Here is a 15,007-nt window from a genome sequence, read left to right as displayed (position 1 = left end):
GTACATTATAAAATGTTTAGTTTTAAATCACTTTAACAGGCGATTTGAAAACAATATATACTAACAACAGATGTATTTACCACTGAGGCAAATATGACTCAAATATTGTGATTAATAAACATGTGACTAGACATCCTTCAAAGTTGGTTGTTTTTATTTTGTGAGCATTTTACACTGCATTTGTTCCACAAACTTTGCTTGAACATAGCCATTCTATGCGAGTAGAGATTCTCTGGAGATCGTTTGTAGCTAGCTAAATTATTGGCCAAGTTTTCCGACCTCTGATCCCCTTTAATGTATTGTATTTCATCCACTTTTTCTGAGACTGTCAGAAAGTCTGGTTAGTAATGAGGGTATTTGCGATGAGTGACTTTGATACAGAAACCCTACGAGGTCTGGATCCTGCTGGTTAGAGTTGAATACCCCTGCTCTAAATCATCTCTGGTATCATGTATTATTTTAACCACTGGAGGGAGGCAGAGAGCTATAAAAACGGGTACACATCTCAATCCTTAATCTTAATACTGTGCCCCCCAACACAAAAACACACACCTCTGATACAGAGGAGGCTGGTGGGAGGCGCTATAGGAGGACAGGCTCATTGTAATGGCTGGAATGGTATCAAACGTATCTCCACCCACCAGCCTCCTCTGCTCTGATGTATAACAGTAATATGACAAGGAAAAGTTTGGTTTTGTACTTTCCATCATAATCTAATACAGTGGTTCCCAAACTTTTTATAGTCCTGTACCCCTTCAAACATTCAACCTCCAGCTGCGTACCCCCTCTAGCACCAGGGTCAGCGCACTCTCAAATGTTATTTTTTTTTGCCATCATTGTAAGCCTGCCACACACACACACTATACGATATATTTATTAAACATAAGAATTAGTGAGTTTTTGTCACAACACGGCTTGTGGGAAGTGACAAATAGCACTTATAGGACCAGGTCACAAATAATAAAATAATAATCAATTTTGCTCTTATTTAGCCATCTTACATATAAAACCTGATTTGTTTAACAAAAATGGTGAATAACTCACCACAGGTTAATGAGAAGGGTGTGCTTGAAAGGATGCACATAACTCTGCAATGTTGGGTTGTATTGGAGAGAGTCTCAGTCTTAAATCATTTTCCACACACAGTCACTGCCTGTATTTAGTTTTCATGCTAGTGAGGGCCGAGAATCCACTCTCACATAGGTATGTGGTTGCAAAGGGCATCAGTGTCTTAACAGCACGAGTTGCCAAGGCAGGATACTCTGAGTACAGTCCTATCAAGAAATCTGGCAGTGGCTTCTGATTAAATTCAATTTTCACAGAACCGCTTGTTGCAATTTTAATGAGGCTCTCTTGTTCAGATATCAGTAAGTGGACTGGAGGTAGGGCATGAAAGGAATAACGAATCCAGTTGTTTGTGTTGTTTGTTTGGGGGAAGTACCTGTGTAATTGCACACCCAGCTCACTCAGATGCTTCGCTATATCACATTTGGCATTGTCTGTAAGCTTGAGTTCATTTGCACACAAAAAAATCATAAAATAATGGAAAGACCTGTGTGTTGTCCTTGTTAATGCAGACAGAAAAGAGCTCCAACTTCTTAATCAAAGCCTCAATTTTGTCCCGCACATTGAATATAGTAGAGGAGAGTCCCTGTAATCCTTGATTCATTTCATTCAGGCGAGAAAAATATCACCCAGATAGGCCAGCCGTGTGAGAAATTCATCATCATGCAAGCGGTCAGACAAGTGAAAATGATGCATAGTAAAGAAAACTTTAAGCTCGTCTCTCAATTAAAAAAAACATGTCAATACTTTGCTCCTTGATAACAAGCGCACTTCTGTATGTTGTAAAAGCGTTACATGGTCGCTGCCCATATCATTGCATAGTGCAGAAAATACACGAGAGTTCAAGGGCCTTGCTTTAATTAACAAGGTTAATCATTTTCACTGTATTTCAAGCTGTCAGGCTTTCCCTTGGCAGCTAGAGCCTCTCGGTGGATGCTGCAGTGTACCAAGTGGCGTCAGGAGCATCTGCTTGCACGCGTGTTACCACTCCACTGTCTCCCTGCCATGGCGCCATCAGTACAATACCAACACATCTTGACCACCAAAGTCCATTTGATGTCACAAAGCTATCCAGTACTTAAAAAATACCCTTTCATGTTGTCCTGGTTTCCAGAAGAGGATGTCTTCCTTAATTGACCCCCCATAAACGTAACGGACATATACCAGGAGCTGTACCAGGCCCGCCACGTCTGTTGATTCATCCAGCTGTAACGCATAGAATTCACTGGCTTGTATGCAAAGCAGTAATTGTTCCAAAACATCTCCTGCCATGTCACTGATACGTTGTGAAACAGTGTTGTTTGATGAAGTCATTGTCTGTAGAGTTATTTTTGGCCTTTTCCCCCAGCATTGTCCCAGCCATATCCTCAGCAGCAAGAATAATTAAGTCCTCCACAATAGTATGTGGCTTGCCTGTCCTAGCCACTCAGTAGCTCACCATATAAGACGCTTCTAGACCCTTCTTATTAATGGTATCTGTTGCTTTTATACGTCTTACAACTTGAAAGTCGTCTTTATTCACGCTCAAAAAACTGGCTTATTTTTCAAATGATCATGTTTTGTTTCTAAATGTCTGTGCAAGAGTGAAGGTTTCCCTCGAGAGAGTAACGGTTAATGTGATTGGATGTTAATTATTTGACTAGGCTACCTGTATTTGTGTTGTTATTTCGCTGAACACTAAATGTTTAATTTCATTTTTGACAGTGAAACGAGGATACTCAGGCGAGAAAAAAACCTCACCCAAATGTATAGCCCCGTTGGAAAATATAAATGGACTGTTTGAAAACGTGAAGAAGAAAAACTGTTTTCAAATAAATCACATTTGAATCACATTTTTATTTGGCATACCCCCGACAGAATTCAGCGTACCCCTGGGGCTACCACTACCTGATCTAATACATCCAACCACAGGAAGTTCTAGGTTCTGTGAGTGGAATAATTGTTTACACTTTTTAAAATATTATTATTTTATTTTGTTACGTTGAATTCATGGATTTTACGTTGGAGGGTTTCAGGAGTGATTTCTTCCAATTTCCACCCCTGAATACAACTATACCAATTTGGTTAGCTTATGACTGAACTGTGCATTGATATCTTGGTAGGTTAGTCTTGCTATGGAATCGCCTATAACCCATGTTACCAGTAAGTTAGCCTACCCACGTTACCATTTATTGTATATTCGTAAAAAATAGCCCTAGAATAAGAATTTACTGATTTAGTGGCCTACTATGGGCGACACATGTCCTTGTTTTTTTTTTGCCCACATTTGTCTTATTTCAGCCAAAGGTCACGGTAGCCCCACCACACTTTTTTGTTTGTTGCTGTAACAGGAATTGGACTGCGCTTGAGAGGGCCGCTGTCCTCTGCACTGTGGTGCTGAAAGTCAGATCATGAGAGTCTGATTCAGTCGCTGTCAGGTAGAATGGTGCTGAATCTCTGATCCCGGCTATTTGTTGTTTAGGCCTACTTAGCACCATCTAACTTTTAAGAATAGTCCTGTGACAAAGTCACCACACAGGTCTTCAAAATAGTGCATGAACATGGATGAAGACAGAATGTACAAAATGGTGAGCAAGGAATAGCAGTCTTTTTAATTTTTTTTTATCAATGACCAGGTTTAACTTTTAAGAATAAGTTGACTTGCGAGTGATGAAGGAAATATTGTCACATAGGCCTAGCTGTGTAGAACCAGTTATTGGGCCTATGCCTACAACAGGCTGAATTATTACTACATTATTAGGCTAATTTAATGGGACATGGTTGCATGCATGCAAGTTCCTGTCAAGGGCCACTGTTGTACACTATGACATCAAGGTCAATATGGGTTTATCTTTAGGCTACTTTGGTTTCTGCAGTTCAGACCCTCTGCTGTGTCCACGGTACATACAGTACATGTTTAGCTGGACTAGCACTAGCACACATCTGCACTTGTTGGTTTCGTTTTTATAAACTTGATTTAATGTCAGACGAAAAAGAAGGTAGGTCTATTTTGGCAGCTTGGAGTTAGCGTTTTCAACAAAAATGGTCTACAATGTCTACAAACATTGTAAAAAGCTTCCTTTTGTATAGGCTATGATGATTGTAACAACGCTTGATTATAACAGGACTTGGAAGATAGTCACCAGGAGAAACAGATGGAGAAGGAGGTAAAGGAAAAAGAGCCAGTTGCTTAGCTAAAAGATGAGAAGAAGGAGAAGTCTGGGAAGGTAAGATTGGTTTTCTGGTCATTTGGGTTCTTTGCTAGGTTTGAATCTATCTGTCTATGCATTTGCTAAATAATGGGCTGCTTTGACTTGATGTTACTCTGTTTAGTATGATTAGTGTGCCATTTCTTGTGCAGATTCAGTATTTCAATCAAAACCACTTAAAAGTCACACAATCAATTCAAAGGAAGATTCATTTGATAAAAGGGCAGGTGGCTTTCATTAATGCAATTAATATCCTAGTTTAGCCAATGACAAAAATGTAAAATGAATTTGGTCTAGTAGTAGATTATTGAGATCATGGTAAATGTTGTATAGGTATTTGGATTAGACCTCAGTCATTTTGCTTGTTGTCCTTTAGGTCCCCATGTGGTATTCTGTTCATCCAGAGCTCAGTCTTCGGATCAATACCAAAATAGAGGAAATCTTTCAGTACTATGCATTCTATATACAACAACCTGGCTCATCACGACAAAACAACTGAACACGTTTACTTTTGTTTTCTTTATCAGGCAGTGGAAGGTGATTCAAGAGGGCATGAGCGATCGGGTCAGCTTATCTGTGATAATTTCATAGAAAGTTTGACACAAAGTTTATCATATTGATTACTAAGCACTTTACACCACAATCTATCAAAATAAAGATTATTTTTTGTATTGAAACAGATGACCAAAGTACATCTTACCAAAATGTGATAGCGAACATGGTTTCCCATATGGCGATTGAGATCCTCATCCCTTGCACACATATTAAAGCTTGACGCCGCTAAGCAAGCGGCATCAAGGGATATCTTTTTGGATCAGAGTGCTACACCATTACAAGCATTCAGGAACGTGTGGTGAGGTTTAATGAAGAAGGTCTACCAAAGAGGCTTGGCAATGAAAAGTCTCTGTGCTGCCAATGGGTCAAGACTCCCTACCCCTCCACCACTCACTTTAAGCAGTCACGCATGGTGAAGTTTAATGACAAAGATCCACCCACAAGGCCTAGCAGTGGAAAGTTTCTGTGCAGTCAAGGGATCAAGACTCCCTACTCCTCATCCACTGAATTTGAACAGAGCTTGGTGTTGATCCGCGAACAGTTACCACAGCAAAGAATTGAGGAAGAGCAGCAGTGGCAGACATTATTTTAGCTCCCACACACCCACCTCACATTCTTCTAGAAGGTACTGTCTGTTCACCAACCACACCTCAACGGTGTGCCTGACCCAAATGGGTGGCAGGTAGCCTAGTGGTTAGAGCGTTGGGCCAGTAATCGAAAGGTAAAAATCTGTCGTTCTGCCCCTGAGCAAGGCAGTTAACCCACTGTTCCCCGGGCGCCGAAGACGTGGATGTTGATAAAAGCAGCCCCCTGCACCTCTCTGATTCAGAGGGGTTGGGTTAAATGCAGAAGACACATTTCAGTTGAAGGCATTCAGTTGTACAACTGACTAGGTATTCCCCTTTCCCCACTACTCCATTCAGGTTAACCTTTCCACACATTACACAGCATTTCACAGTTAAGGTTACAAAGCGAAGAAACTAAAATGTTTATTGTAAAGAATGCAGACACCACATACACTGAGTATACAAAACATTAGGAACACCTCCTTATATTGAGTTGCACCCCCCCCCCCTTTTGCCCTCAGAACAGCCTCAATTCATCGGGCCATGGACTCTACAAGGTGTCGAAAGCGTTCCACAGTGATGCTGGCCCATGTTGACTCCAATGCTTTCCACAGTTGTGTCAAGTTGACTGGATGTCCTTTGGGTGGTGGACCATTCTTGATAAACACGGGAAACTGTTAAGTGTGGAAAAACCCAGCAGCGTTGCAGTTCTTGACACAAACCGGTGCGTCTGGCACCTACTACCATACCCCGTTCAAAGGCACTGAAATATTTTGTCTTGCCCTTTTACCCTCTGAATGGCACATACACAATCCGTGTCTCAATTGTCTCAAGACTTAAAAATCCTTCTTTAACCTGTCTCCTCCCCTTCATCTACACTGACTAACAAGTGACATCAATAAGGGATCATAGCTTTCACCTGGTCACTCTATGTCATGGAAAGAACAGGTGTTCTTAATGTTTTGTACACTCAGTGTATAACCACTTAAGATAACAAACTATTACACATTGGTTAGATAATGAAGTATTGGTTAATTCAAAGTAACAATTGTTAGTGATCAATATGTAAACATTAGACAAGATTGATCAAGTTCCCTGACCTTGTTGCAGAGGGTACATGGAGGAGAGGCTCCCCTGACAAATTCTTTGAATGTCCTCTTTGGGATCACCAAGGACACAATTCTTCAGGCACTGGGTGATCAATTCAGCTCTTCTGGCTCACCTGGATTGGCCAGATCTATGGTCAGAGATGTCGTGGGTCAGGTTAAATCTAACATCTCACTGATCATCTCCTGTTCCAGCTCAGGTAAATCAAGCCCTGTGTGTTGTAACACTGGGAGGCGATATGCCATACAAGCCACTGAAAAGATGGTGTCTTATCTCTGCGGTGCTTTTGAAGTCACTGGCCAGACTGCGCCTCAATCCAAGACCACTGCATCTAAGGAGGATAGGGACATTAAGGCTTGCCTTGCACCATTGACAGGAGAAGTCATTGCTGACATTTTGGACTCGGGAGAATGCCAGGGACGAGAGCAAGGAACAATGGATGTGTTTCATGATTTGCACACAAACTTATTTTAGCATCAAGGGATTGTGTTGGTGGTCTTATTCTGGTAGACTCTGCATCAGAGAAAAGCATATTCAAAAGAGACAGTATCCTCTGGCAGCATGGTGAGTCAAAACATGCTCATACATTCACCCTCTGACACAATGATTGGATCTCCCCAAGGCGAGACCCAGATGCAGACACAGGAGGCAGATGGTTAGAGTCCAACATGTTTATTAACAATCCAAAAGGGGTAGGCAAGAGAATGGTCATGGACAGGCAAAAGGTCAAAACCAGTTCCGAGGTACAGAATGTCAGGCAGGCTCAAGGTCAGGGCAGGCAGAATGGTCAGGCAGGCGGGAATGGAGTTCAGAAAAAAAGGCAAAGGTCAAAACCGGGAGGACTAGTAAAAGAGAATAGAAAAGCAGGAGCACAACCACCCTGGTTGACTTAAACATACAAGATGAACTGGCACAGAGAGACAGGAAACACAGGGGTATATACACCAGGGAAAATAAGTGACACCTGGAGAGGGTGGAGACAATCACAAGGACAGGTGAAACAGATCAGGGCGTGACACAGTAATGTCAACCGTTAAGAAACTCTAGTGTTGACCTGAAGTCAGAAGCGAGTAAAGCTATTATCGAGGTGCTCATTAGGTCTAGCAGATGTCTACCTGCACACATTTCTGCTTGCACACCTGAGTCTCCTACAAGTAATCTGGCCAGTCAAACAAATCTGCCAGCTATGCCAGAGGAACATTTAACTACTACAGTTAATGTGGGTTCTGAAGCCTCTGAAATGATGGATTCCTTTGTGAGGCATATGAAGTGTATCGCACAATCAGTTTTTACAAAAGTGAAATCTCTACCCGTGGTGCTTCGGCTTGCTAAAAGGTCGCAGAATATGCTGAGGGAATTTAGTCTCAACTTTTGGCCTCCACAAGCAGAGATCTTCATGATTTTCAATTAAGAGCATCAAGCCGCCATAGCTCAAGTTTCACTACTTCTCAAGTGACTGCTCTTGATGGTAGTTGCTCTCTGGTGTCTGGCAGTTTCTCACATATTTACAATAATATCGTGATCTGTTCACAAGGGCGATCTGTCAGTGACCTCTAGTCCCACAATGGAGGCCGAACACTGTGGAAAAGTGACTTTCCCAGCTGAAGTTCTTACAGTTAAAATGGCTGACAACATCCTTGACAGAGAGGCATTTGTCTTAGCCACCATGCTTCACCGTAGGGATGGTGCCAGGTTTCCTCCAGATGTGACGCTTGGCGTTCAGGCCAAAGAGCTTAATCTTGGTTTCATCAGACCAGAGAATCTTGTTTCTCATGGTATGAGAGTCTTTAGGTGCCTTTTGGTAAACTCCAAGCGGGATGTCATGTGCCTTTTACTGAGGAGTGGCTTCCGTCTGGCCACTACCATAAAGGCCTGATTGGTGGAGTGCTGCAGAGATGGTTGTCCTTCTGGAAGGTTCTCCCATCTCCACAGAGGAACTCTGGACCTCTGTCAGAGTGACCATCGGGTTCTTGGTCACCTCCCTGACCAAGGCCCTTCTCCCCCGATTGCTCAGTTTGGCCGGGCAGCCAGCTCTAGGAAGTCTTGGTGCTTCCACATTTCTTCCATTTAAGAATGATGGAGGCCACTGTGTTCTTGGGGACCTTCAATGCTGCAGAAATGTTTCGGTACCCTTCCCCAGATCTGTGTCTCAACACAATCTTGTCTCGGAGCAGTACGTACAATTCCTTCGACCTCATGGCTTGGTTTTTGCTCTGAAATGCACTGTCAACTGTGGGACCTTATATTGACAGGTGTGTGCCTTTCCAAAACATGTCCAGTTAATTGAATTTACCACAGGTGGACTCCAATCATGTTGTAGAAACATCTCAAGGATGATCAATGGAAACAAGGTGTACATGAGCTCAATTTTGAGTCTCATAGCAAAGGGTCTGAATACTTATATAAACTAGGTGGTTCGAGGCCTGAATGCTGATTGGCTGACAGCTGTGGTATATCAGATCGTATACCACAGGTATGACAAAACATTTAGTTTAACTGCTCTAATTAATGTTGCTAATAATAGCAATAATGCACCTCGGGGGTTTGTGATATATGGCCAATATACCACGGCTAAAGGCTGTGTCGTGCAGGGAACAGCCCTTAGTCGTGGTACAGTGCCTTCGGAAAGTATTCAGACCCATTTACTTTTTCCACATTTTGTTACGTTACAGCCTTATTCTAAAATTAATTAAATTAAAACATTTCCTCAACAATCTCCACACAATACCCTATAACAACAAAGCAAAAACAGGTTTAGATGTTTTTGCACCTAAAAAAAAACCATATATAGATATATACCTTATTTATAATAAAAGTTAGCACACTGAAAAGCATAGCGCATAAGGGAAGTACCAAAACACTTCGATATAGGGGAGGTGCATGCAAGCAGATTAGGAATTTGGCAAGAATGGAAGAAATGGTATATTAAAACCTGCAAAAGAGCGAATGTAAATCAGGGGGGAAAAAAACACTACCCTCCCCCTGTGCCCAATAAGGTTGAACTGCTCCAGCAGTTTGTCACAATTGTGTGGTGGCTTTGATAAACTTGTGCTGCAACAGAGAGGAAGAGGAAGAGAGAGGCCCAACTCGGAGGAAAAATCTGTCTCCCACTAGCAGGTGGCGTTTTTTCGGCGTTTCGCCCACCAAGTCATGAGTTTTCATTTTATTGAATATCCAAAACATGCAATATACTTTCAGTGAAGCCGCTCAACAACTACACCACACCAGTCACCCAACAGACTCCCATTCAGAGCGACACACAGAAACATCTACGGTCAATGCCCTGCTCAAGGGCACGTCGACAGATCTCACACAAGGCCAAAAACGGGGACCCGAACCCTCCCAAGCGTTTTTGTATGGAGCCCAACGAGAGTCGAATTGGTCAACAAAGTAATTCATGGCTTATTTGCTACCTGAGGTTTATTTGCACTAATAGAAGTTTCGTAATGCTTACGTTATGAGTTTACTGACATAAGTAGGACACGTGATATCCCGGCAACTTTGAGGAAAAACAATTTATATTCGAGATGGCTATGTGTATTCATGGTATGAGGCTAGTAGCATACTAGCATCTCTCCCATTGAATACAGGCGTCAACAACCGTTATCGAATAATCCAAAACTGATTACAATAATAGGATGTATTCACCAATCCAAAGAAAGGATAGGCGTTGCCTCTTTGTGGACAACGACTCCCATTATTATGGCGAAGAGACATGTATCTTGTCAGTATATCGATCATCTTTGGCTTCAACAACATTAGCGACTCTGTACAAGGCTGTGACGTTTACTATGATACCCGCGTTGCATTGTGGATATTTGAATATTACAACGTAACATTTGATTATTTTTAATCAAGTAATAGTATTTGAGTAGGAATATTCGGTGAATATGTGTCTAGATTGTTTATGCATGATAAACAATAATATAATTTTTAAAAACAACAAACTTTGATTCCTTCACAATTGCACTCTGGGAAATATGTTAATATTCCAGCAGTGTCGTTTGTAGCACGTAGAGATCTTCAGTGAAATAGCATGTCAGACAATTTCAGTGGGACTTAGCTAGTTAAATATATTTGTTTCTACATAATATTTTATGTATAACATAAGAAGACACATCTGTTAACTTGGATGACAGTCTTGGTAAGTAGCGTTAGCAAGCTTTCAGATGCTCCTCCTGGTCAAGACTGCATGGCTAGCTAGCTAGCTAAATTAGAACACTTTTGACTGATGCTTAAGTTGAGGGATGTTGCTTTTTTGTGCACGTTGGGTTTAGTTCAGATGTTGTTTGCTAGTTACTAAAGTACGTTAGCTACCTGCAAATGTGATGTTGCTGCTCGCGAATGGGGTTGGATTCCAGCACGCTCCCCCAGCTTCCTTTCAATGTTGTCAGCTAGCTACTGTAACGTCCTGTATTTTCAATGCATATTGTCCTACAATAAATGTATCCCTGGTTTTGTTATCATTCATTTAACTTTTTTTAAATTTTTATTATTATAAAGGTGTCTCATCCATTATGTCCTCGGATGACCTAATTGCACAGAGGAAGAAAGTCGAACGCCAAATTTTGGTGCTCGAGCGCACCCTTGGTCCCGAAAGCAACTCCATTGAACTATCTTCAGACAGTTGTTCATCTGGTGGGTATCTGAAGTATATTAAAGCAGTAAGTTAGGGGTGCGTGGGTAAAATCATTAAGGAAGACATATTACAACCTATGTGTTGGGATAATTGCGTTGTTTACTTTATAACCCTGTTAATTCATATGCCTTGCGACCATGATAGATAGATATATATATATATATCTATCTATCACACACACACTTGTGGCCAACAGTTGAGAATGACACAAAGTTTGCTGCTTCATTGTCTTTAGATATTTTGGTCAGTTGTTACTATGGAATACTGAAGTATAATTACATGCATTTCATAAGCGTCAAAGTCTTTTGACAATTACATGAAGTTGATGCAAAGAGTCAATATTTGCAGTGTTGACCCTTCTTTTTCAAGACCTCTGCAATCCGCCCTGGCATGCTGTCAATTAACTTCTGGGCCACATCCTGACTGATGGCAGCCCATTCTTTCATAATCAATGCTTGGAGTTTGTCAGAATTTGTGGGTTTTTGTTTGTCCACCCGCCTCTAGAGGATTGACCACAAGTTCTCAATGGGATTAAGGTCTGGTGAGTTTCCTGGCCATGGACCCAAAATATCTATGTTTTGTTCCTCGAGCCACTTAGTTATCACTTTAGCCTTATGACAAGGTGATCCATCATGCTGGAAAAGGCATTGTTCACCACCAAACTGTTCCTGGATGGTTGGGAGAAGTTGCTCTCGGAGGATGTGTTGGTACCATTCTTTATTTATGGCTGTGTTCTTGGGGAAAATTGTGAGTGAGCCCACTCCCTTGGCTGAGAAGCAACCCCACACATGAATGGTCTCAGGATGCTTTACTGTTGGCATGACAGAGGACTGATGGTAGCGCTCACCTTGTCTTCTCCGGACAAGCTTTTTTCCGGATGCCCCAAACAATCGGAAAGGGGATTCATCAGAGAAAATGACTTTACCCCAGTCCTCAGCAGTCCAATCCCTGTAACTTTTGCAGAATATCAGTCTGTCCCTGATGTTTTTCCTGGAGAGAAGTGGCTTCTTTGCTGCCCTTCTTGACACCAGGCCATCGTCCAAAAGTCTTGGCCTCACTGTGTGTGCAGATGCACTCACACCAGCCTGCCATTCCTGAGCAAGCTCTGTACTGGTGGTGCCCCAATCCCGCAGCTGAATCCACTTTAGGAGATGGTCCTGGCGCTTGTTGGACTTTCTTGGGCGCCCTGAAGCCGCCTTTACAACAATTGAACCGCTCTCCTTGAAGTTCTTGATGATCTGATAAATGGTTGATTTAGGTGCAATCTTACTGGCAGCAATATCCTTTCCTGTGAAGCCCTTTTTGTGCAAAGCAATGATGACGGCACGTGTTTCCTTGCAGGTAACCATGGTTGATAGAGGAAGAACAATGATTCCAAGCACCACCCTCCTTTTGAAGCTTCCAGTCTGTTATTCGAACTCAATCAGCATGACAGAGTGATCTCCAGCCTTCTCCTCGTCAACACTCACACCTGTGTTAACGAGAGAATCACTGACATGTCAGCTGGTCCTTTTGTGGCAGGGCTGAAATGCAGTGAACATTTTTTGGGGGGATTCAGTTCATTTGCATGGCAAAAAGGGACTTTCATCTAATCACTCTTCATAACATTCTGGAGTATATGCAAATTGCCATCATACAAACTGAGGCAGCAGACTTTGTGAAAATGAATATTTGTGTCATTCTCAACTTTTGGCCACAACTGTACACCAATGAAACAGGCAGGGAGCAGGTCTCGAACCCTCGACCTTCTAGCTCGAAGTCCAGCGCAGATATCGACTCTACTGCTTGAGCATGCTTTTGCGGCACAGTCGATAGCGCGCTGGACTTAGGGCTAGAAGGTCGAGGGTTCGAGACCTGCTCCCTGCCAGCTTCGTTACATTGGTGTCAGAAGTGATCGGACCTTGCATGCTTGGCCGGTGCGCGCGTACCTGTAAAACTTAGTTGCAAGCTGGCGCGAGGACGCGCTCTTTGAAAGGCGGGAGTAGTGTAACGACCCTGGGTTTATAAGCGCGGATATCGACTCTGCCGCTTGAGCATGCTTTTGTGGCACAGTCGATAGTGCGCGGGACTTTGGGCTAGAAGGTCGAGGGTTCGAGACCTGCTCCCTGCTGTTTCATTACAATATCTAGTAATGAAACGGGCAGGGACCAAGTCTCGAACCCTCAACCTTCTAGCCCAAAGTCCCGCGCACTATCGACTGTGCCCCAAAATAATGCTCAAGCGGCAGATTCCATATCCAAGCTTATTTTATTTATTTTTATTTTATTTATTTCACCATTATTTAACCAGGTAGGCAAGTTGAGAACAAGTTGTCATTTACAATTGCCACCTGGCCAAGATAAAGCAAAGCAGTTCGACAACATACAACACAGAGTTACACATGGAGTAAAACAAACATAGTCAATAATACAGTAGAAAAATAAGTCTATATACAATGTGAGCAAATGTGGTGAGATAAGGGAGGTAAAGGCAAAAAAGGCCATGGTGGCAAAGTAAATACAATATAGCAAGTAAAACACTGGAATGGTAGATTTGTAGTAGAAGAAAGTGCAAAGTAGAAATAAATAATGGGGTGCAAAGGAGCAAAATAAATAAATACAGTAGGGGAAGGGGTGGTCGTTTGGGCTAAATTATAGATGGGCTATGTACAGGTGCAGTGATCTGAGAGCTGCTCTAACAGCTGGTGCTTAAAGCTAGTGAGGGAGATAAGTGTTTCTAGTTTCAGAGATTTTTTTGTAGTTCGTTCCAGTCATTGGCAGCAGAGAACTGGAAGGAGAGACAGCCAAAGGAGGAATTGGCTTTGAGCGGAGATAAGGGGGGACTTTACCTAGCAGGGTCTTGTAGATGACCTGGAGCCAGTGGGTTTGGCGACGATTATGAAGCGAAGGCCAGCCAACGAGAGCGTACAGGTCGCAGTGGTGGGTAGTATATGGGGCTTTGGTGACAAAACGGATGGCACTGTGATAGACTGCATCCAGTTTGTTGAGTAGGGTATTGGAGGCTATTTTGTAAATGACATCGCCGAAGTCGAGGATCGATAGGATGGTCAGTTTTACGAGGGTATGTTTGGCAGCATGAGTGAAGGATGCTTTGTTGTGAAATAGGAAGCCAATTCTAGATTTAACTTTGGATTGGAGATGTTTGATGTGAGTCTGGAAGGAGAGTTTACAGTCTAGCCAGACACCTAGGTATTTGTAGTTGTCCACATATTCTAAGTCAGAACCGTCCAGAGTACTGATGCTGGACAGGCGGGCAGGTGCAGGCAGCGATCGGTTGAAGAGCATGCATTTAGTTTTACTTGTATTTAGGAGCAGTTGGAGACCACGGAAGGAGAGTTGTATGGCATTGAAGCTCGTCTGGAGGGTTGTTAACACAGTGTCCAAAGAAGGGCCAGAAGTATACAGAATGGTGTCGTCTGCGTCGAGGTAGATCAGAGACTCACCAGCAGCAAGAACGACATCATTGATGTATACAGAGAAAAGAGTCGGCCCAAGAATTGAACCCTGTGGCACCCCCATAGACTGCCAGAGGTCCGGACAACAGGCCCTCCGATTTGACACACTGAACTCTATCAGAGAAGTAGTTGGTGAACCAGGCGATGCAATCATTTGAGAAACCAAGGCTATTGAGTCTACTGATGAGAATGTGGTGATTGACAGAGTCAAAAGCTTTGGCCAGGTCAGTGAATACGGCAGCACAGTATTGTTTCTTATCGATGGCGGTTACAATATCGTTTAGGACCTTGAGCGTGGCTGAGGTGCACCCATGACCAGCTCTGAAACCAGATTGCATAGCGGAGAAGGTGCGGTGGGATTCGAAATGGTCGGTGATCTGTTTGTTGACTTGGCTTTCGAAGACCTTAGAAAGGCAGGGTAGGATGGATATAG

General features: G+C 42.7%; 1 protein-coding gene across 1 annotated transcript in view; it reads left to right on the top strand.

Annotated features, from left to right (window-relative positions):
- Positions 1–10,453: 10,453 nt before the first annotated feature.
- The window catches only part of LOC106580121 (snRNA-activating protein complex subunit 4), a 28,414-nt gene continuing 23,860 nt past the window's right edge, over positions 10,454–15,007 (top strand). The window contains exons 1-2 of the mRNA XM_014160815.2: positions 10,454–10,625; positions 10,985–11,119. Coding sequence (XP_014016290.2) covers positions 10,999–11,119 — 121 coding nt within the window. The 5' untranslated portion in view covers positions 10,454–10,625; positions 10,985–10,998. The remainder of the gene's footprint in view (positions 10,626–10,984; positions 11,120–15,007) is intronic.

Source organism: Salmo salar, chromosome ssa20 (assembly GCF_905237065.1).
Source record: "Salmo salar chromosome ssa20, Ssal_v3.1, whole genome shotgun sequence".
Lineage (NCBI taxonomy): Eukaryota > Metazoa > Chordata > Actinopteri > Salmoniformes > Salmonidae > Salmo > Salmo salar.
This window is presented reverse-complemented; position numbering and strand designations above follow the sequence as displayed.